Here is a 23,573-nt window from a genome sequence, read left to right as displayed (position 1 = left end):
ATCTGGGTATGCAGCCGTCTCCTCCCCTTCTCTCCCTCCCTCTTCGTCCTCCCTGTCCTCCTCCCAGACTCAATACTAGGGGGAACCAAACCCTTCTAAAAGGCAAACCTCGGCCCTCCAGTCTAATCAGATTTGCCCTGATGGCATCTGCTTTCCAAACTTCCAAGCCAAGCCCTGTCAGCCCTCCCTCCATGGATGGGGCCTGCTTACCCCATCCTGCGGGTCAGCCTGCTTCGTGCAGAGGCAAACGCCCCTCCTGGGGTTTCTGCCACCCCTCGGTGGGTCATGATTTTGACGAGTCAAAATCCCATTTTCCCATCTTGAGCGTTGGTGTGGCCGGAGCAAATGAGGACGCCAGGAGCTGGGGGACCAGGATAAGCCAGAAGCGCAGCCTCTGTCAGGCTGTCAAAGAGAGAAGTCAGATTTCTCGACTTGCCGTGGACAGCTGTCTCCCTGCATGCGTGGTGGGCTTTCTTGTCATCAAGGGCAGCAAACAGGAGCAAGCTTCACCCTGAGGACTTCCACCCTGCTCCCTGCCACACCTGGAGCCCTCCCATCTCCCTCTGTGGCTCCGGCTTCCAGATGCTTCCAGATGCTTCCAGATGCTTCCAGGTGCTCCATCCCAAACCTTGGAGACCACTTGGATGCCTCTCTTCCTCTCCCACACCACGTCCACTCCATCAGCAAATCCGGTTGGTTCTATTTTCAGAATCTCATTGCTTCTCTCTGCCCCTTCTGCCTCCACCCTGGCCCAGCCTCCACCATGTCTTGCCTGGATTACTGCTGTGGCCTCCCTGCTGCCCTGTTTGCCTTTGGCACTTTCCATGGACTAGCTGGCAGCTAGTTAAGAGGGCATTTGGTTTACCTTGAAAAAAAGTTCAACCTCTTTGGATTCTTCCGAAAACCTTGGGAGTTTGGCCCAAGAGCGCAGCCTCTGTCTGGATAGAGCCCGCCAGTGTCCACGGATCCCCATGTTCACCCTGAGCAGGCTGCTCTGCCCCACCGTGGTCCTGAGAACTTCTCAGCGGCCCCTCCCCTTTGCAATGTAGCGCCTTGAGAAATGCATGGTGCCCGGCACATCAAGGAAACGCTGGCTGGGTGGTTTAAGTCCAAGGACAAACACTAGGAGTCTTTGGGCTGAACGGGGCCTGCCTGCTCTTCGGCCCCTCACATTTTTCTTTTAACAGCTTTATTTATCCCTGATGCGTAATTAGCCGCACATATTTCAAGCGTACAATGTGAGCGGTTTTGACAAATACATGTCACGAGGCCATCACCTGAGTCAAGGTAGTCAATGTATGAAAGGCTTTCTTGTGCCTGTCATCTCTTCCGCACCCCCCACAACCACTGATCTGCTTTCTGTCAGTACAGACGAATTTGCATTTTGTAGACCACATTATAAAGGGACACCTACCCTGTACGCTTTTTTTGTTTGTTTTTTTTTTTTTAATTTGGCTTTTGCACTCAGCACAAGGGAGGGTCCTAGTTTACTCCTTATTGTTCAGCGGTTATCCGTTGACCTGTTGAAGGACGTGAAGTTGTTTCCAGTTCCGGCTGCAACCTAGAAAGGTGCTACGGACATTCATGTCCCTACGTTTGTACATACTCTCCTAGAGTTGTTTTTTTGTTTTTAGTATTTTCGTAGGGTCGCCTGGGCGGCTCAGTCAGCTAAGCGTCCGACTCTTTGTTTTTGGCTCTGGTTGTGATCTCGCGGTTCGTGAGTTCAAGTTCAGGTTCCATTGAAAAACGGGTAGCTCTAGGAACTCTGAGCTCAGGTTTCCACAGGGGAACAGCGGGCAGGACTTTTCGGACAGGGCCCGGGCCCTGCAGTTTGCCTGGGTCCCCACCGCATCCCATCACTGCCCACTTTGCTCATCTGGGCCCCTCCCCGGGTTCCAGTAGGCTCGTGCATTGGCCTGTTTTGCTCAGTGCGTGGGAGGAAATGCCGGAAAGCAGATGAATAAAGCAGCTGGGCACAGAAAGAGTTTAACAGAATGCAGAGGGACTGTGAGTTTTAACCTTGAAAGCCTTTGCTTTCATTCTGAGGTGTCTGTGGAGTTTTGCTTTCCAAGGGGTCATTAACACCAGCAGAACACGCTTTCCCTGGGAGGCCGGGCCAGGGCAGGAAGGCACAGCATCTGAGGGGTGAGGGCCTCATCCCTCTGCCAGCCCCTCTGTTTGTCCAAGGAGGTCTGGAACCCATTGTGGAGTGGGAAATACTTTCGTGGGTTGCAAGCAGCCGGATCCTGTCCAGCACGGGTACCCACAGCCAAGCTACTGACGGCTCTTTCTAAAACTGGCCCAGTTTAGAGGGCAGTCTGGTGTGGGGGGGCAAGGGCCAGGCCTTGAACACCACTGCAGCTCTGTGAGAAAGTTCCCTTTGCAGGGTCTCTCCATCAGGCCTGCCGAGGGCGTCAGGCCTTGACGTGATACTGATTTGCCTTGACCGTCTATCTGACAGCCATCCAGTCTCGGGCAGGCTTTGAACCTTTAAAGGCAACAGAACTGAGTGAGACTTGGCTGCTTTTTTCCATTTTCTCTCTTGTTATGGTAGCCTCTGTTAATGGCCAGGGGGATTCGTTTTCCACTTATGGCAATAAAATAAAGATCCTGTTTCAAGTAACGCTTGTCAAGGGAGTTGATTTGAAGAAAAATCGGAAATAATTGTGAAGATGGTATGTGGGTTGTGGCAGGTTAACTCAGGAGAAGCCTCGGGGCGGCATGCGGTAGGTCTCTGCCTGATGCTCCGCTTTGCCCCAGAAGGGATCCAAGGTCTCCTTGCTGTACCTGGGCCACGTGTGCCTGAGGACACTCAGCGTGAGGGGCACCCCCCCTCCCCGAGAGCTCAGGTATGGGCGGTTTTGAGGCCTGTGCCAAGTGGCAAGGTGATGGTTGGGGGTGGGGGGACTGTGTGACCCATTATCTGTCCGCAGTGACACTGAACAAATGGGAGAGAAGCTGCTGGAATCGGGAAGACAGAGCAGAGGTGTGGAGCTGGGAAGGTGTCCAACAAACGCAGGAAGTTGGAGGGATGGGACAGGAGAGGTGGGGAGAGAATGGGACAGAACCAGCAAGGGTCCGTTGCGGGGAACCATACAAAGGAAGCTGTCTTGAGGTCACTCTGCGAGCACCGCCAAGGCTCAGGGAAGCTATTCCTTCCCTCCTCCCACCGCCAGAGCTTTAGTTGGTGTTAGCCAATCACACGCTTCGACTGGAAGCCGGGGGTGGGGCAATCGCTGGGATTGGTTCCTGCGGAGACAGGAAGCCTGTAGGAGGCAGCCTGGCCCAGGCAGAGAGCACCTAGCGGTTTCCTAATTTCTTCCAAGGTGTGACTTGTCCACTCTTGGGTCCTTGGCTGTTTGTCTGCTCGGGAGCCACCGCCCAGCCTCTTGTATGCTCCTAGCTGTTGCATCTCCTTGCCTTGTCCAGGTCCAGAATTTTCTTGCATCTCGACATCCTTCATCCCCCCCGTGTGTCAGCCCCACGGTGCAGTGTGGATGGCTGCGTTGAGTTCTGGCTCTAGCGCTTTCTGGCTAAATGGCCAAGGCCGGATTGCTTCACCACTCTGTGCCTCGGTTTCCCCATCTCTCGAATGGGAGCAGTAATGTTTGGCAGACGTTTGTGAGAAAAACAAAAAACAAAAAAACAGCTGTGTCGGTGACCGTATTGGTGCCCCGTGAGTATCAGCTGGAAAGATGGTAAAAAAAAAAAACAAAAAACCATAGTCTGATCTCCGATCCGGAGGGAGGAACGGCAAGGTGGCAGAAAGAACATGGCATCTGGAGTCAGAAGACCAGGATGAATTTTGGTACAGCTAAGGGATCTTGGGAAAGTAACTAACTCCTCTGAATCTCCGTGTCTCAATGTATGCGACAGGAGTAATCCTGCCAGCTGTGAGATCAGAGGGGAAGGGGCAGGTGAGCAGTTCTTGTGCTTGGCTGCACACTGGAACCACCCACATGCCTGGGTCTCACCTCTAGGGATTTTGATTTAAGTGGTTGGGGTGTGGCCCCAGGCATCCAACCTTGTGAACTACCCCCAGCCAAGATGGAGAACCAGAGGTTCCGAGTTCAGACCGGTGTTTTCTCAGAGTGTGGTCCTTGGGCCAGAGGCATCAGCCTCACCCAATAATGTATTTGAAATGCAAATTATTGGGCTCCCTTCCAGCCCTTCTGAATTAGAAACTCTGGGGCCCATCCATCTGAGTTTTAACAAGTTCTCCAGGTGTATCCCAGGCATAGACGTGCAACGGATGGGTGTTAATCCCCTCCCTCTGCAGCTGTTTACTTAGCACATCTTATGTACTAGACTCTTTAGGTGTTGAGGATATAACGCGAACCGGACGAGATCCCTGCCCAGAAGGGGGCTTCCGTTCTACTGGGGGAGACTGGTTTTTAAAAAAATAAACAATTAATTAGAAATTGTGATAAATGTTAAGGAGACGCTTGAAGGCCCACGCTAGTGGATTGCCATGAATTTTCCTGCTCACACAAGTGTCCTCTCTAGCAGGGAGACTCCACCAGTGTCTAAACCCCTCCAGGACTTGCCGGACCCCTGACCTCAGACAGCCTCTCAGCAGCTGGTGTTTGCATTGCCTGAAGGCAGCTGGCCACCTCTGGACAGCCCTCACCGGGAGCAGGGCTTAGTCAACATCTATCCTGCTCTTCACCTGGGGTGAATTTCCTCCCCAGTGGTATTTGCCAGTGTCTGGAGAGGTTTGGGAGGCAGGCGTGGGACTGACAGATAATGGGTAGAACCTAAGGATAACGATAAACACTAGATAAGGCGCAGGACAGGCCCCCACAACAAAGACATATCTGTCTCCGCATGTCAAGGTGCCAAGTTTGTTCCGGAGCCTTCACGACCTGAGTTTCTGGTGTGGTCGCTCCAGAACACTCCTGTCCTCACTCTCCTTGCCCCCGGGCTTGGCTGCACTTGAAAACCTTCCACCATTTGACCAGCAAAAGGATTCCTAGCGGCCTTCTCCCTTCCTGAGCTGAGAAAGCTGCCTTTGAGCCAGGCATCTCCTTGGAAACCCCTTGGCTTCGCGCAATTTGGAAAACAATGAATTTGCAAGGTTGCACAAAGCATCCAGAGGCCTCAGGCCGGCTGGAACTGCTAAATGCAATTTTTTTTCCCTCCACATCAAAAATAATTTCCTGGCCTTAGATGCTTTCTCTGCTGTCACAAGACAAGACGCCGGCAGATAGTTTTACATGGCAAACAACCTCGTTGGACCCCTTCCCCTCCTCCCCCCCGACTTTCAAAGCCTTGGGATGGATTTCTGTTCCAGCCAGGAATATCAGGGCACTTTTCCGCTGAGCCTCGAGGTTGGTTTTGGCCTAGGCGGACCTGGCAATTGCGCACACAGAGGGATGGGGTGGGGGGGGGGGGGAGGTTTGCCCTCAGCTGCTCCCCTGCAAGGGCTGAGGGTGGCTGATCACGGTCTGCTTGGCCATCGGGGTGCAAGAGGGAAAAAGAAGATTAACCGTAATCTCTAAAGACTAAGCTTCCTGTGTGTAGCCAGGGTTCTCATGGCTTTTCTTGTGTTAACTCCCCTTCCTCAGATGTCAGTAGTGCGAAGGCTAAGGAGCCCTGGTCTCCTGGCTTAAGGCTTGGCAAAAAAAAAAAAGGCAGTAAATAATTAAGTAGATAGACGAATACATGGAGGGACAGATGAACAGACAGAAAGTGCTCTGGTCAGGGCGCCTGGGTGGCTCAGTCTGTTAAGCATCTGACTCTTGATTTCGGCTCCCTGTTGGTGAGGTCGAGCCCCGGGTTGAACTCTGCACTGACAGCGCAGAGCCTCCTTGGGATTCTCTGTCTCCTTCTCTTGGCGATTTGCTAAGGCCACGTGCTCAGCAGGGTGCTGTTGGCATTCGAACACAGGCTGGTGGCACCCCCACCTGTCTTCTAGGCGGTTCCTACTGATTTTAAGGGGCTGGGCAGGCTGAGGTGTGTGAAATCTGGCCTCTCCTCCCTTGGCGTGCTCCCATCCGTTACCAGTGCCCCCTGCTTTGCTTTCTCAATAGTCCCGTGACCTTGTGACTTCCGTGTCTCTCCATCCCGCCTTGATGTGGGTCCTCTGCCTCTCCATTGCCCACTGGCCATCTTGGTCCCCTCTGTCCACCCTGCAAATGGCGGCCAGAGAGATCTGCCTCCAGCTACGAATCCGACGCTGTCCTGCCATCTTAAAACTTTCATGTGCATGGGATTACTTGAGGGTTTTGTTAAAATTCAGATTCCCGTGGTAGGTCGGGGGTAGGGCCTATACCCTGCATTTCTTTTTAAGTTTATTTACTTATCTTGGTGGGGGAGGGGCAGGGAGAGAGGGAGAGAGACAATCCCAAGCAGGCTCTGGACTCTCAGCGCAGAGCCCGACTCAGGGCTCAGACCCACAAACCGTGAGATCATGACCTGAGCTGAAATCAAGAGTCGGATGTCTGAGCCACCCAGATGCCCCAACATTTCTAATAAGCACTCAGAACCCAGTGATGCTGGTACACAGACCACACTTTGAGTAGCAGAGCAGTATAGAAATTATTCTCTAAATGCAGGAAACCTCAGAGGAGCATTAGCCTTGTATGAGATGGGCCGTTTCTGATGACTGGGGCTCCCTCTGTGATGGGCTACAGGCAGGGGTCTCAAACTTCTGGCTCCGGGGCCAACTCTGCCCCCTCTTGGCCTGTTTTTGTAGATAAAGTTTTATTGAAACACAGGACCCCCCCACCCCATACATTTACATGTTGTCTGTGGCTACTTTTGCACTGCCGTGACCAAGTTGAGTAGTTGTGACAGAGACCGTGTGGCTCCTAAAACCTGAAATACCTACCCCACAGACCTTTCCGGAAACATCTGTTCACTATCTAGAGCATCCTTAAGATGCTCCAGAAGGCTGTGTACTGGGACTCCCTAACGTCTGAAGGGGCTTGACTTGAAGACTTGAAGACTTAAAACTTGACTTGAAGACTTAAAAACCAAATCAAGGGGTGCCTGGGTGGCTCAGTCAGTTGGACGTCTGACTTCACCTCAGGTCACGGCCTCACGATTTGTGAGTTCAAGCCCCGCATTGGGCTCTGTGCTGACATCAGAGCCTAGAGCCTGCTTCGAGTTCTGTGTCTCCCTCTCTCTTTGCCCCTCCCCTGCTCGCTCTCTCTCTCAAAAATAAATAAACGTTAAAAAAAAAAAAAAAAACGACAACACAGAGAGCCATACCTGCAGCTAATAGGTCTCAGGCTGGGTCTCAGGGAATTGGCTCCAGGCGCACGGGGCAGACCCATGATGCTTTGAGGTATAGCGCACATCCCCTGGTCCAGGAGCCTTGTAGCATCCTAGCCAGTGGGGGAGCGTAGGCCCCGGTCCCCATTTGCCGGATAAGGAAATCGCCAGTGCAGCCCAGTGGCTGAGTGGGGGTGTGGGTTCCACAGCTGGTTTGTGGTAGGGTTTGGACGGGAACCTGGGTCTCCTGACTTCCCGCCTGGGGCTCCCACCTCCGAGACACCCTGCGCGGAGGCCCTGGTGGCTGGGGATCTGCCTGGAGGGGTGTCGGTTAACAGAAAGAACTTCGGTTGGGGGAGGAGGGTTGAGGGCGTGTGGCCCACCATCTGCCGCCCACTGGCTCCCTCTCCGAGCCACATTCCGGAAGCTGAGAAAGAGGACATTCCTCCTCCCTTGCACTGGCGACCCCTGCCTTGACCCCTTACGCCCAAATAAGTGGGTTAATGGAGGTTAAGTGTGAGCCCTGGACTGGAGGTCTGAGGGAGTCTGAGTTGCCTGCGAAGCCAAATTCTGTCAAGTGAATCTCAGTTTCCTATTGTCTTATATTAAAAAAAAAAAAGAAGAAGAAAAAGAAAAAGACCAAAGACCCCAAAGGACAAATCTAACAGACTGAACATTGCAGGGTGGGGGTTGTGCAAGTGCCAGGCGCCCGACTAAGCACTTGACCCACCGTATCTCATTTAATGCCCACAGCAACGTTGGGGGTGAGCTAGTGTCGTGCTGGTTTTGCGGATGAGAACAGGAGCCCCCCCCCCCCCCCCCAGCGTCTGGCTCAGTGAGAAGGAGCTCAGGGGATGTGGGGGACTTTCTGGCACGAGGCACAGGGGGATCGAGTGACCCGTTCCCGGTCAGGGGCTCGAATTTGAACGTGGCTCTGTGTGACCGCACAGGGGCGCGGTGGCACCCAGTGACCTGCCCCTCCCCACCCTCCGTGCGCTGCGCGACCCTCAGCCTCACAGCCCCCACTGGCAGGCGGCCTGCAGCTCACAGGGCACAGAGCTGGGGCCTAGGGAGCAGAGTGAGGTGAGCCCTGCACCGTCGCCACCTCCTTCCCAACCGTGTGCCAGCTTCTGGGCCCAGGCCGCCGAGACTCCTCCCATGGGGTGACCCCCTTGGGCCAATCGCACGGCGGCCCGCCCAGCCTCTGAGCCAGGCTGTGCCCTGCCCCGCGAGCTCCTTCTCTCCCCTGCTTCTTGGGCTCTGTGGGAGCAGAAAGGTTAACACCCTTAAGGCCTATGGGAGAGGAGGTGCTTCTGGGAAGCCCTCAGAGCTCAGGGACTGGGGAGAGAGAAAAAGAGGGGAGGAGAGAGAGAGGGGAGAGAGAGAGAGAGAGAGAGAGAGAGAGAGAGAGAGAGAGAGAGAGAGAGAGAGATATGCCTCTACCTGGCCCAGGAAAGATGGGGAAGGGGCGTGATGACTTTCTTGTGGTCCTTTCCAGGGGTATTTGTGGGAGAAACACACACACATGCATGTACACGCTTACTTTTGGAAGAGCAGGTCACGACCCCTGCTGTTCATGTGGCTCCAGAGATGGGTGTGTGTGTGTGTCTTACGGCTCCGTGTGCCGGGCGGTGGAGGGGGCTCACACGCCTGCTGGGGTTTCTGGGAGCTCCTCCCGGGCTGGCCACCCCGTGCCCTTACCTCCACTCTGTGCAGTGGGGCTATTACCATCCCCTGTTTACCAGAAAGGTTCCGAGATCCTAGGACACTTGCTGAGGTCACCCAGCGTGGGCTAGGATTTGGATACTGTCAGGCAGGCTACTGCCAATGTCTGTCCTCTTTTTGTTTAATTTTTATTTATTTGTTTGTTTTTGAAGTTTATTTACTTCTTTTGAGAGAGGGTGCCCGTGGGAGAGGGACAGAGAGAGAGGGAGAGAATCCCAAGCGGGCTCCACTCTGTTAGTGCAGAGCCCAAGGCAGGGCTCGATCTCACAAACCACGAGATCATGAGCTGAGCCAAATCAAGAGTCAGATGCTTAACCGAATGAGCCGCCCAGGCGCCCCTGTCCTCTTTTTAACCAAACACCCTGTGGTGTGTGTTAGTCTCCATCCTGGGGGCAAATGTTCATTGAGCACCAACCAATTGGTCCATATCTGCAAAGCCCTCCACAAAGTACCTGGCACATAGTAAGCACTATTTCAAGTGTTGGACGTTATTATTTATTGTTATTATTATTACTGTGTTCCAGGCGTTAATCAGTAGAGGCACTGAGGATTCAGCAGTGAGCAAAAGTCCGTCCTCATGTGAAGCTTACTTTCTTTTCTTTTTTTAAGTTTATTTATTTATTTTGAGAGAGCATGTGTGAGTGTGGAAGGGGCAGAGAGGGAGAGAGGGAACCCCAAGCAGGCTCCACGCTGGCAGCACAGAGCCTGACACAGGGCTCGATCCCGGGAACTGTGAGATCATGACGTGAGCCAAAATCAGGAGTCGGACGCTTAACTGACTGAGCCACCCAGGCGCCCCAGAGTTTGCTTTCTGGTCGGGGGAGAGGAATAGCATTAATGAACAAAACATGTATTATGTCAGCAGGTGTAAGGACTGGAGAGAAATACAGTAGGGGTTTGGGTGTTTGGGAGTGCCGGCCAGGGTGGGGGGTTGCATTCTTCTGCGTGTTCTAGCCACAACCTGAAGGAGGCGAATGAGCGATGTGGGTGTCTGGGGAAGGAGCATCCAGGCAGAGGGGACAGTGTGTAAAAGGAGGTGTCGGTATCTGGGACACTCATTCTGTGTGTGTGGGTGGGTATGAGGGTGTGTGTGCACACACGCACACATACACACACGTATGAATGTAACAGGTGCCTTGAGTCTGAGGGATCCTGACCTTGGGAGGGTATTGGGTTTGCCCAGACCTTCCCACCTTGCAAGACTGCCTGAGCACTGAGCTTCCTGCCTGCCCGGGCCGGGGTCTGGATTACCCGGGCCACGGTGAAAGAAGGGCACAGCTCTGGGCTGGGGGTTGGAGTGTCAGGTTTTTAAAGTGGTTGGCTTCAGATTCAGCCTTGTGATGAGGCTACTACTCCTTCCCCAGACCCCTTTCTGGAAGCCCAAGCCCACGTGCACATCTCAAACAGTACCTTCGACCTGCTCGGTCAGTGTTGGGGATGAACGGAATCACTTGACTTCACTTGGGGCTTCCTGCCAAGACAGACAGCCTTGATTTACAACACCAAGTCCATGACTGTGGTCATTAACCTGCTTACTTCCCTTGGAGACATAATGTTCATGTGTCTCTGTATCGCTTGAACCAATGGGGCTTGACTGTGGCTGCACTTTTGAATTACTCAGAGAGCTCCTGAAATTTCCTGATACCCAGACCCATGAAATCAGAACTCTATCTATCTATCTATCTATCTATCTATCTATCTATCTATTTATCTATCTCTCTATCTATCTATATTTGTAAAGTTTATTTATTTTGACTGAGAGAGAGAGAGAGAGTGAGTGGGACAGAGAGAGAGGGAGAGAATCCCAAGCAGGCTACACACCGTCAGCACAGAGCCGCACATGGGGCTTGATCCCATGAACTGTGAGATCATGATCTGAGCTGAAACCAAGAATCAGACGCTCAACCAGCTGAGCCACCCAGACACCCGAAGCATCTGTAATTTTTAAAACCATCGCAGCAGGGAACCTGGGTGGCTCAGTTGTTTAAGTGTCTGACTTTGGCTCAGGCCACCATCTTCTGGTTCATGAGTTCGAGCCCTGCATCAGGCTCTGTACTGACAGCTCAGAGCCTGAAGCCTGCTTCAGATTCTGGGTCTCTCTCTGTCTCTGCCCCTTCCCCACTAATGTTCTCTATCTCTGTCTCTCTCAAGAATAAATATTAAAAAAAAAAAAATTAAAACCCTCTCAGTGATTCTAACATGCAGCCAAAGTCCAGAATCAGTACCCTTTACTATCAGCTGGTATTTTTTTTTAATTGGCTTTCTCCCATTAAAAAAAAAAAAAACAAAACCTAAACTACAGAAGTTATTTTAAAAGGAAACTTTAAATCTGGTAGGGTTGTGGGAATTTTTTCCTTTCTGACCCCAGGGAAGAGAGATGACTTTATCACACTCCTCACTTCTTGGTGCATCCTGTTTATAAAAAGCCCCTTGCTTATTTCTTTTTCCCTCCTTTTATCCTGTCCTTCCTGCTTCCTCCTTTTCTCACATAGACGACTTTCTCATCGATGACCGTTTTAACTGTTGAACGTGGACCTCTTGGTCGAGATGTATTCTTACAAAATGTGCATGGCCGTTGTAGGTGCAGGGATTTTTAATTTTCTCCAAAGGGATTGTGTAATAGAGTTCACTCGTTTGCCTTCTTTTCTCCCCCTGCGTAGTTTTAAAGACCCACCCCTGGTCCTACCCGCACCTAGTCTACACCTAATGGCCACCAAAATCGTCTGCAGTGCCCGTCTGCTATCTCTTACTCGTCCTTCTCCATGGTCAATGGCATCCATTGCCAGCTTACTGCTCACTACGAGTGATACCGCATGGGACATCCTTGATATATTTATTCCTGACAGTCTTGGGTTCCCACAGTATATACCCAGGAGGGGATATACTGGGATATGTGGGTCATCTTCTTAGACCCAGGGCTCTTCTCCCACGGGATGTTATGGAATTTGGGGTCCAAGGACCCGGCTGACCTGGAGCTTGGTGGGCCAGGCTGGCATTTGGTGCCTACATGAGCACCGGGCAACTTCTTAGCTTCCTCTTGGGCATGAAGGTCAAGGCTACTCTGTCTCAGGCTCCTGCCCCTGGTCAGTCCACTTGGTCTCTGGCTCCTGGCCCTTGGAGGTCACATTCCTCAAACTTTTGGAGGCTGAGTCATTGCCCACGTGGATAGGACTGGGGTGGGTGACAGGGGCTGTCCCCAAGACAGAATGAGAGAGAGAGAGAGAGAGAGAGAGAGAGAGAGAGAGAGAGTGTGTGTGTGTGTGTGTGTGTGTGTGTGGCTTTTTCCTCCCTTCTAGGACCCTGGCTGTGAGTTACAGAGGCTGCACACCAGGTTATGGGGAACAGTTGGGGCAGATTTGCTTTGGGTGTGAGTCATTAATGGATTTTAGAGGGGCCGATTCTGGAAAACCCCTACTATTCTGGAAAATGCACCAGCAGGCCTGCTCAAGAAATTCAAAGGGGAGACGGGAGGTGGTGGCCTGGAGATACAAACAACACTCAGCACCCAGCACCCCCACAACGCCAGCAGAGGGAGGCAGGGGACTTGGGCTGTGACCGCCCGCCCAGCTCCCCAGCCCCGCTCCATTTTCTCACCTGCTGCATCCGTGTGCCTGGGAGACAGTGTGACACAGGGTTTCCCAAATCCAGTCGCTCCTGGGCCACCTTCTTGATGTCACCAGATCCACCGGTCACCTGGGCTATTATTTATATTTCAGTTTAAATCCAGTCCCTGAAAAGGGCTTAAAAACACATGCATTTAAAACGTATTTCCGTCCCTTGTGTAAATGGAAAACTGGTGGCGCTTGCCATAACTAGAAAGGAGCTACAAGAATACATATAAGGCAAGTAGAGCAAACTTGTTAAAATGTTGCCGCAGCCTGTTGCCTGCGGAAGCCTCTGGATTCCACCTCCGCTCGCGGGACCCCCTGGAAGTGGTTGGCAGGCTTGAAAAAGAATCGATGAATTTCAGTTCATGGTGCGGCTGCTGCGTCCCTGTCCCTCCGCTGTGCTGGCGAGAGAGTTCCTGGAGAACATGTAGTGGAGGCCCCTTGGGTGGCCCCGTCCCCCACCAACGTCCTGCACACTAACCACATCCAATGCATATTTTCCTAACAGAGGGTGGAAGGAACTTGAATTTCTGCCATGCTCAAGGGAGCACTTACAGTTGTAGCAAAGCCTTGTCGGCGCTTCACAAGAGGTGTGTGTTGCGTATAATAAATATTTACCGCATAAAGGAGCACACGAATGAGTGAATTCTGCATAGAATGTAAACTCCACCGGGATGGGTTTTCTGTCTGTTGGGTTCAGTGCTGTGTCCGATTCCTACAAGTGCTTTGCACCTAATAGGTGCTCAGTGAACATTTGGTAAGTCGATGAGTGGATCAGCGAGACTGTAGAAGAATGAGTGAATGAAGAAATGATTGAGCACATGAATGAGTGTGAGCACCACCCTTCGACTCAAGAGTCAGGCCTCTTGCAAAGTTGCAGGCCCCCAGGGAGGCTGGCCGAGCCCTGAGCTGGGGACCAGGGGACCAAGAGAGCCAACGGGAGAAACCAACATAAACACAGCCTGGGAGCAGCTCAAGGGTGTCTTAGCAGCAGCTAAGAGGAAGCAGAGCATCCTGGGAGCTGCCTTCATGGGCTCAGGCAGGGGGCACGGCTGGCAGCTACCCCAGCAGCCAAACCCTCAGTGATGTCCTCCTTACCCCACCTCGCCAACAGGCCACAGACGTGTAGATCTGAGAGGGAGGGGCTGTTTTCTGCACGGGGTAACGTGATGCCAAGAAGCATTTTTCAGCTCTAGAAGGCTTGATTTTCTTCTGTACCAGGCTGAGGTGTGCTTTCAGAGATTTGCATGTCTGTGCCAGCCCTCTCCCCCGCCCCCCAACACACACACAAAGGGGCAGGTTTTTAAGGAAAATCCCCACAAGTTCTAAGAGCTGTCTCTGCACTCGAGTGTTTACATGTGCTCGTGTGCCGAGCACAGAACATACGGGATAATGTTTAACCAACATGTGGTCAGTGGCACTCTGGTTCTGGGTGGCTCCGTGAGGACCCGGTGAGAGGCCAGGCTTCCTCCTCATGGGCTTTGAAGGAGGGTCAGTGGCCCCCTTGACCCTCCATAGCCCTGCCACCCATCTCCACCCCAATAGGAAAAGGACATCCTTTTGTTACCTTGAAATAGCAAAACACGCTCTTTCCGGGCTTTTTCCCTAAGCTGATAGGGAAGTCAGGACTTTAATTCTTTGGAAAAAAATTGCCTTTTAATTTCTTGTGCCCGTAGAATATTGGCTCAGCCCAGCTACAGTAGTCATCAGGTTATGTCGTCGGGTTATAGTCAGTAGGTTATGACTTGCGAGCACTTCCTAGCTCAGAAAAAGAGGGAAAACAATATGAATGTAATGTCCTCGAAGGCGGGGACTGGGTCTCACGCTTGTGATCCCTGCTCCATTCAGGAGGCAGGCACACTCATGTGCCAGTCGTGTTTTCCAATACTGAAATCTGAGATGGATCGGACCAATATAAAGTTTAGGGTACACTCTTCCCAAGCCTCAGGGTGGACAAGGACGATGGGGGAGAGCTGGCTAAACATCTAGACTTCCAGGGCTCCCTGTAACTCACTCACTCACTCACTCATTCACTCATTCACTCATTCATTCATTAACTGACTGTTTATTGAGTTCCTGACATGAGGAGAGTTTGTAGATTTAGCAAATAAAAAGCAACCTGTCCCAGTTGAACAGGAATATTGGAGTAACAACAAATCATTTTTTTTAGCGCAGGTATATCCGGCGTGGTAGCTGACACATATACTAAAAAGGTGCTTTGTTGTCGATCTGAAATTCACCTTTAACTGGGTGTGCCGGCTTTTATCTGCTAGCCCTCGCTCTGCACCAAGCACTGTTCCTGGCGATGGGGGTACGGCATGGACAAGCCCCCAACTTCTTGGAGCGTACGTGCTAGCGGGGGAGACGGACAAACAGACAGCGGAAGGCAGGCTTGTCAGAACGGGGCGCCATCCGGCCCTGCCAAGTCTGGAAGGGGTGTTAGTGCAGCCCACCCACAAAGAATCTTCTGGAAGGAGGGGTCCCCAGAGAAACGGGAGCCACTCACGGTGATGGTAGGAGAGTGGACGTGTCAGCCGCAGTGAGGTGACGTCTGCTGAGTACTCTCGGTTCTGGTGTGCTTATGTCGGCCAAGGGTGGGATCAGGTGCCTTCTGGTGCCCGTTCTTTATTCGTCCTCTCACGCTGTTACTTTGTATTATGGAAAATTTCCAACACACAGACGTCGAGAGAATCCTATAAAAGTCCCCCAACACGAATGTTCAACGCCTTGCCAATCTTTTCCTGCAAATGACCTTTTTCCGATTTTAGCTTTGTTTTCTACTGAAGTATGACAGTCTTCCAGTAAAGTGCACAGCTTGATTAATTTTGACAAGGGTCTTCCGCCCGTGTTTACAGCTATGGTACTCCACTCGGGTTAAGATATAGAACATTCCGGGTCCCCAGGAGCCTCTCTCCTGTCCCTTCCTGGGATCTGTACTTCACCAGCTACAGCTGATGTCTTCTCTACAGGGCATTAGAGTGGGGAAAATATTTCTACACATAAATAGAAAATCTTGAGCCTCTTTCCCCTCTTCTCCCTTTGTTTTCTTCCTTTCTAGTTTATTTACTGATCTAGTTACTAGAAAGGTGCATTTTGGATTATAAAAAGATCTAGAACAACCTAGATTAATTCGGATTACAGCGGTTCAGAGATTAGCTATTGTTTTGGATTATTGTGTTAGTGTTAAAAAAAAAATTTTTTTTAATGTTTGTTTATTTTTGAGAGAGAGAGAGACAGAGACAGAGCATGAGCAGGGGAGGGGCAGAGAGAGAGGGAGACACAGAATCCAAAGCAGGTTCCAGGCTCCGAGCTGTCAGCACAGAGCCCGACGTGGGGCTCGAACTCATGGACTGTGAGATCATGACCTGAGCCGAAGTCGGATGCTTAATCACTGAGCCACCCTGGTGCGCCTTATTGTGCTTAAAGGCCTTTCTCCCTCTCTGTCCCTTTTTTGCCTGAACACTAATTGGCTAACTCCAGTGGGTATTGGAGGTTGAAAACACAACCAGCCTTGGCACCTGCCCCTCCCCAGTGTCCGCAGCGTCCTGGGTGACCAGAAGTGCCCCAGATGTTATCCTGAGATTGTCTTCGAGGAGCACAGTCCCTGCCCCCACAGCCCTCATGGTTGGGAAAGAGCCATTGAGGCATTCTGCCGCCCAGGGCTGCTCCTTCCCTGACACCCCACGTGTTCCCCGCAGACGCTGCAGGAGATCTTCCAGGCTGAGAATACCATCATGCTTCTGGAAAGGTCCATCATGGCCAAGGAGTGCCCACTGAAGGTGGCGCAGACGAGGCTGGAGTGCCGGACCTGGCGCCCCAACGTGGAGCTGTGCAGGGACATCCCACAGTTCAAGTGAGTGGGGGAGGCCAGGACGCAGAGGGGTGGGTCCCGCGAGCTCCCAGGAAACCTGGGTCTGAAAAATGGACCCCCGTCCCACCAGTCAGGACGTGTAGCCCCACTACTCAGCAGGACACTGGGCAGGGGCTAGAGTTCTGGGGTCCCCTGGATAGTCTCCGCCACCTTGTGCTCTGAGAACCCTCCAGCTTTCCCCTGAGAGCTCAGCAGAGGGAGCCTCCCAGGCCGGAGATCCCCGTGCCCCTGCCAGCCCCTGTGAGGGGCTCCAGCACACCTCCCTCCGTCTCCGTCTCCCTCTTTGTAAAGTTGTCACCCACGAACGCTGGAATAGCTTAATCCCGCCCATCCCGCTTTGTGAAGGAGAGGCCCTCCTCACTGGAGAAGGGTTGCAAAGCTCACGCAGGCCCCGAAACGGGGGTTTGGGAGCGCGGGGCTGGGGTCTGGAATGGGATGACGGCCGGGCAAAGCAGGAACAGGCCATCAGACACGGAAATTTGTGTGACCAGGGTCAGGCCCCTTGGTTGTGTGTGCCCTGTGTGCTAGGGACGCTGGCTTAGCTAGCTGCTGCTGCGTGACAAGAGCCCCAGGGCTCTGTGGCTTGTCCCCCTCCTGAGCCAGATGGGCCGAGATGTGGAGAAGAGAGCTGGGGAGGAAGGAGGAAGAACATTCTGAGAGAAAACACTGGGTGGCTCCAGGTGATGGTGTTTGATGTGGGCACAGCCTGAGATAATCGTTCAGGAAACAGAAGAGCTGGGCGTGTTTGTTGGCCGGGAGTGGACAGGGAGAGTGGCCCCAGGCTTTGAACTTGAAGACCTGGCTGCCTGCTCCCCAGCCTGCTGCTGGCCTGGAAATGACTGGAAGTTCTTCACCCTGGGAGTGGGTGCCGTGCCCGGGGTCCCCCTGCAGCTGGGCTGGCAGGGGTCCAGGTCCCGGGTGAGGGCTCGGGGGAAGCTCTCCCGATCCCTCTTGTACAAGTTCCCGCTTCTTAGATATTCAGGTTGGTTCCGGCACCCTCTGGGGCCAAGGGGTGTCTGATAACCCACCCCAGGGGACTTTCACAGAACAGGGTTTTCAGGGACCAGATGTTGTCCCGGAAGGCCCATTACTCGGGGACAAGCTCCCTGCCTCTGTGTCCACCAGCTGTGCCCCCGAAGGGGGTAGACGGGGAGCATGGGTGGGCCACGTTTGGCTCAGGAGCCCCGGGCATTGTGCGTGCGTGCACTCACATGTGTGTCTGTGTGTGTCCGTGTGTACATATGTATGTGTGTGCACGAGGGCTTTGGGAGCTCAGCAGATAATAGGATTCAAGCCATCTGCCTTCTCCAGCAGCTGAAGTGTCCCGTCTCTGCATTACTCTCCTTGCCGCCTGCCCCCATCCCTCCTTCTCCACCTCTGGGCCTTCTTTCCTGTTTCTTCTATAGGTAACCCCTCCCCCTCTGACCCCTCTCCTGGCTCAGGTCCCGTCCATGCCCATTCCCGAGAACGGACACCCGTTTATATTTACATTTAAATTAATGAACATGAAACAAATCCTAAAACTCAGCTCCTGACGTCCACGAGCCACAGTCCAAATGGGTGGCCAGAGGCTACCATATTGGACAGCGCAGAACATTTCCATGGCTGCAGAAAGTTCTGTTGGACAGCGCTGGGCTAGAGCCCCAGGGAGCCAAGAGTTTCCAGGCTTCTATGTGACCTCTCCCTAGCCCAGGGTTGCCGCGGGGAAGCCCATCCTGATATCCAACTCAAGCCCTTTGGGTAGCATGTCCTCTCGGCCTGAGCACAGAGGCGGGACCCACGGCACAGCCCCTGAGACTGGGCCGCTATCACAGGTCCCTACGGCTGCTGTCACAAGTCACCGCACACCGGGTGGCTTGAACAACGCTTCTGTATTCGCTCACACTTCCAGAGGCCAGATGTGTGAAATCGACGCGGTGGCAGGGCAGGCTCCCCTGGAGGCGGGGAGGGAGAGTGTGCACCGTGACTCCTCTTGGCCTCTGGTGTTGCCGGGCGTGCGTGATGCCCTCAGCGTGGACCGCATCACCGCCACTGCCTCTGTCTTCACGGCCTTCTTCCCACGTGTCTCTCTGTGCCTCGCATCTCCCCCTCCTTCCTGGGATAAGGGGCCCCATCTTTGCACTTAGCATCCATCCTGAATGCAGGTTGACCTCACCTCAGGATCACCTACACCTGCAAAGACCCTGTTTCCAAATGGTATCACATTCCCAGGCCCCGCGGTTTTGGACTTGGACGCATCTTTGGGGACCACCCTTCAACCCACTCCATCTGGATGTTGTGACAACCTCGTAACCCCTCTCCCGCCCCTGTTCTTGCCCCTTCCGATCTCATCTTTAGGCGGTGGCCCGGAGATTTTCCCAAAATTTGAGTCAGCGACTCACACCCCCTCCAATGCTCACACACCATTTAACCCCCCAGGGGCCTCCCACGGCCCTGAGGACAACCCAGGCCCCTCGATTTTGGATTTTGCTGTGTTCTATGCTCTAGCCCTGCCCTCTGTCCAGTTGGGTAGCCACCAGCTGCACATGTGGCTTCTCCATTTACATTTCAATGAGTTAAAATGAAATACCATTAACAAAAACAAGTTTCTCCCTTGCTCTGCCTGCATTGCAAGTGCCCACGGACCCCACGCGGCCAGTGGCGCCCAGAGAGCACGGTGCAGGTATAGAACATCTCCGGTGTTGGGAAGTCCTGTCCTGTAGAATATGTTCCCTCTTGGGTTTCATGCAGCCAGCTGGTTCTCATCTTTTATTCTCGGGTCACAAGCTCCCTCCCCAGAAGGGCCTTTCCTGATGCCTTTGGAAGTTTCCCCAGAAGCAGAGCTTCGGGAGAAAGGGAGTGGGGGGAGGCAGGATAGGGGAGCGCGGCTTCGTCCTGATCCCATAGGAGTCTCTGCATCATGAATTGCACCACGGAGGTGGTCCCACCTGGAGGCAGGGGACAGCCTTTTGTACCCCTATGTGGGTGAGCCGTTGGCTTCTCTGGAGAAGCGTGGACCTATGGACGTCAATATGTACGGCCAGTGCACATGGCAGCTGGGAGGACGGGTGCCCCAGCCAGTAATGGGGACCCGAGCAGGGCGCCAAGAAGGGACACCCCACCTGACCATCTTTTATCCACATGGCGCTAGTCAAGCTAGTAGAGTTTTTTGTTTTTTTAATGGAACAGAATACATACAACATAAAATCTACGAACAACATTCAAAGTGTTGTGCAGTTACATGCACTATCTAGCTCCAGAACATTTTCATTCATTCCACCCAAAAGGACACCCCACAAACCCTCCCTCCAGCCCCGGGCAACCACTCATCTTTCTGTCTCTGTGGATTTGCCTGTTCTGGAAGTTTCATGTAATTCACATAATACATAACCTTTTGTGTCTGCTTTCTTTTCACTCAGCATGAGCCTTCAAGGGTCCTCCCTCTATAGCAGGTGGCAGGGTTTTGTTCCTCCGTGTTAGGGCTGAATAATATCCCATCATATGGATGGACCACCTTTCGGTTGGCCATTCCTCCGGTCGGAGGACAGTGGGGCTGTTTTCACCTTTTGACTCTTGTGATTAGTGCCACACAGGTATTCGTCCAAATATCTGTTCAAGGGTCTCCTTGCAGTTCTCGTGGGTATACACCGAGGCGCGGCATTGCTGGGTCACGTGGTAAGTCAACACTGAAGTCAATGAGGACCCACCAGGTTGTTGCCCCAAACATTCCATGTCTTCCATTGTGCTTTTCGACCTCGGCAGCGCCCGTCGCGAACCGCCTTGTCTCCCTGTCCCACCTCTGTCTTCCCTGACGGCCGAGCCTCGTCTGTCTCGCTCAGGGCTGCCTCCCCGCGCCTGGCACAGTTCCCGGCCCCTGGCAGGTGCCAACTGTGCCTTCTCTGCTCTCGCCCCAGGCTCGTGAACGAGGTATTCACCATCGACGACACCTTGCAGACCCTGAGGCTGAGGCTGCGGGAGACCCAGGACACGCTGCAGCTGCTGGTAATGACCAAGTGCCGGCTGGAGCACGAGCTGGCCGTCAAGGCCAACACGCTGTGCATCGACAAGGAAAAGTGCATGAGCATGCGCAAGACCTTCCCCTGCACCCCGCGCCTGGTGGGCTACACCTGAGGGGCCGCCCCCGGCCCCTGGCATCCTGCTCTGCGCCCGTTCCCTGCGCAGGGTGAAAATGGAAAAGGCAGAAAAATAAAATAAAGTGTCGTTTCCTCCCTTTCCTCCTATCATGGGAAAGACCCCAAACTATATATATATATATAAATGTATGAAGAGCCCAAATAAATGTGCCCAAACCAAAGATGTTGGAGGTCATTCTTCGCTGCAGAAACCGGCCTCGTAGCAGATCCCGGGAGGAGACAGACTGATTTCTTGGGGACGGAGCACTGAGAGGGTCTCGGCACCCCCAGGAATGGAACAGACCACATTTAAAAAACGAACAGACCAACCCATTTGTCCCTTTAGGAGCACAGTGTGTAGACCACGGGATCTGAAGACCGGATACCGGAGCCGAGATTGGCCAGAACCCAGCCGTCACTTAGGAGCTGGGTGGCCTTGAGCGGGCTCCCAGCCGGAACACCCTCATGTACAAAATGAGGTCAGTCCAAGGTGGAGGCCGCTGTCAGCTGTGTGGGGCCGGGCAAAAAGCCAGGATTTGGAGCCACAAGTCCTGGGTGTGAATTCCAGGGTTGCTATGTGGGGTGTTTTGGAAATCGCTATGGGAGAAAAAGGAGGTAAAATCAGTTCTGGTGGAGGGGGGGCAGGAAGAGGCAGGTGAGGGTTGAGAGAGAGCTCTAGGCAGAAGTCACATCGCTTTGAAGAGTTAAACGGAGAACTAGCATATCACCCAGCTGTTGTACTCCTAAGTATATATCCAGGATCGTTGGAAACAGGTACTCAAAAAAACACTGGTACACGGATACTCATAGTGGGTTAATCGCAAAAACTAAAAAGTGAAAGCAACCCAAATGCCCATAAATAGGCAAGAGGTATCCTGTCCATGCAATAGAATTTTGTTCTGCATAAAATAAGACGCACAAAGCGCTGACATCTGCTAGAATACGGATGAGCCTTGAGGACATCACGGTAAGTGAAAGAAACCAGACACAAAAGGCCACGTATCGTGTGATTCCATTCGTAGGAGACGTCCAGAATGGGCAAATCCCTAAAACAGCCGACTGGTGGTTGCCCGGGAGAGGGGAATGGGTAGCGATGCTCCGTGGCTACAGGGTTTTATTTGAGAGTGATGGCAATGTTTGGGGACTGCATACCGGGGGTGGCACAAATTGCAGATGTGCTAAATGCCATAGAATTGCTCGCGTTCACCTCAATTAAATGGGGAAAAAAAAAAGTCCTATTAGAGGGTGGGATTTTTGGTGAGATGAACGGCCTGAATAAAGGCAGGCAGCTATGGTCCCAGGCGCAGAAGCCCTTGGAGAGGCGCGGGAATCATCCCCAAAGAGTTTCAACTTTTTTTCCTGGGGCCAGTGTTTCCCAAGCTTTGTTATTCACGCCGGTGCTTCCCAGAGTTTGATGTGCGTGCACGGATCACCCGCAGACCTTGCTAAATGCAGGCTCTGAGGCCGTGAGTCTGAGGCAGAACCCGAGTCCTGAGGTTCTGACAAACAGCCGCGTGGGGTTGATAGTCCAGGGACCACACTTGGAGTAAAAGTAACAGCTGCTCAGCCTGCCGTGACCAAGCACCACCCTTACTGTTATTCCATCTTTTTAAAAAAATTTTTTTAAATTTTTTTAAATCTCAGAGACAGAGGGAGTGGGGGAGAGGGGCGGAGGGAGAGGGAGAGAGAGCATCCCAAGCAGGCTCCTTGCTCAGCGTGGAGCCCGACAAGGCTTGATCCCACGACCATGAGATCATGACCCGAGCCAAAACCAAGAGTCGATTGCTCAATCGACTGAGCCACCCAGACGCCCCTATTCACTCCATCTTTTAGATTGTTACACTTAAAAGAAAAAAAAAAACAGCTTAGATTTGTTTCAAAGGCAAATTTGTGGCATGACTGCAGACAGGAGCCTGTGCCCAGAGTGGAGCAAAACAAAATATTGCTAATGATGTTGGCTCAGGAAGTATTGTCCGCCCAAGGTGATCTTGTCTCAAGGTGTCTCTCCTTTTGTTCTAGAAAGGAGATCAAGTCCTAAAGAGGTGTTAAAGACGACCTACCATCCTGTGGAGACTGTCCTTGAGGTAAGCTTGCTTGAAAGAGGACAGAGTCCCTTTTTCTACTAATGAGTTTCGATGCTGTTTAAGGCCTTGAATGCACGGATCTAAGGAGGCCCTCCTGCAGGCAGGAGGCCGTAGGATCTTTAATGTGGGGATGTGAAGTGAGCAGGCTGGTGTTTTAGAAATAATTCCTTGGTGCCGAGGAGTCAGGAGGGGAGGGAAGTTGGGAATGTGGTCTCGGAGCGCAACAGAGAGGTTAACCGAGGCTGCGTCTGGGGACCGGGGAGATACCCAAAGCCTCCGGAAGAGACGGGCCGGGGTAGGGAGGTCCTGAGAGTCAGACAGAGACGCACTGCTGGAATTCGAGGCTGCGGTGGAGAGAGGACACAGGGGCACAGGGAGCACCGAGAGGGGCAAACAGCATCCAGAGGAAACGGTGTCCAGGGGCTTGCAGATGGACAGGCAAGCGTGGGGGTAAAGAAAGCCCTTTAGAAGCAGGTGTTCTAAGTATCCCGCTGGCCCGGATACCCTTGAGTGTCATGCTTTTGGAAAGCAAATTGGCAACAAATGTCAAGAGCCTTAAAAATACCTACGCCCTTCCACTCACGAACCTCTTTGTTAAGACTCTCTTTAGAAAGCTATCCCAAATGCAGACCCAGATGTACGCGTCACAGCTAATTTGCTCTAAGAGACCTCTGAAAATTGTTCTATCTAGCAGCAGAGAGAGCAGCCAAATAGGCACAGCCAAGGCGTGGAATATGGTGTAGCTACGTAAACAATGGCAAATGCTAAACGCTTGAATACGGAGGGAATGTGCTTCTAAGGCTGAAAGCCCAGAGCACAAGATGGTGGTGTTAACCTATCCTCATTTGTGCCAAAAGTGCACAGGAAAAAAGACTGTTGAAACACACCGGAATGTTCACGGTCAATGCTAAGCAAGAGCTGGTTTCTTATTTGTTTATGTGAACAATTATCCGCA

At 52.7% G+C, this 23,573-nt stretch overlaps 1 protein-coding gene across 2 annotated transcripts in view; it reads left to right on the top strand.

Annotated features, from left to right (window-relative positions):
- The window catches only part of TEKT5 (tektin 5), a 42,404-nt gene extending 19,734 nt beyond the window's left edge, over positions 1-22,670 (top strand). The window contains exons 6-9 of one of the 2 annotated variants that reach the window (XR_002085595.2): positions 16,250-16,404; positions 20,316-20,403; positions 20,881-21,013; positions 22,554-22,670. Coding sequence is in view for 1 of the 2 variants with exons in the window: in XM_019468566.2 (XP_019324111.2) it covers positions 16,250-16,404; positions 20,316-20,532 (372 nt within the window). In the remaining variant the exon portion in view is untranslated. Of the gene's footprint in view, positions 1-16,249; positions 16,405-20,315; positions 20,628-20,880; positions 21,014-22,553 lie in introns of those variants that run through there. The other variant, XM_019468566.2, reaches the window with a different exon arrangement.
- The last annotated feature ends 903 nt before the right edge of the window (positions 22,671-23,573 follow it).

The sequence above is a fragment of the Panthera pardus genome, unplaced genomic scaffold (assembly GCF_024362965.1).
Source record: "Panthera pardus isolate Hobbes unplaced genomic scaffold, ASM2436296v1 HiC_scaffold_5, whole genome shotgun sequence".
NCBI classification, from domain to species: Eukaryota; Metazoa; Chordata; class Mammalia; order Carnivora; family Felidae; genus Panthera; species Panthera pardus.
Note: the sequence above shows the minus strand (reverse complement) of the source record. Positions and strands in the feature narration are given on the sequence as shown.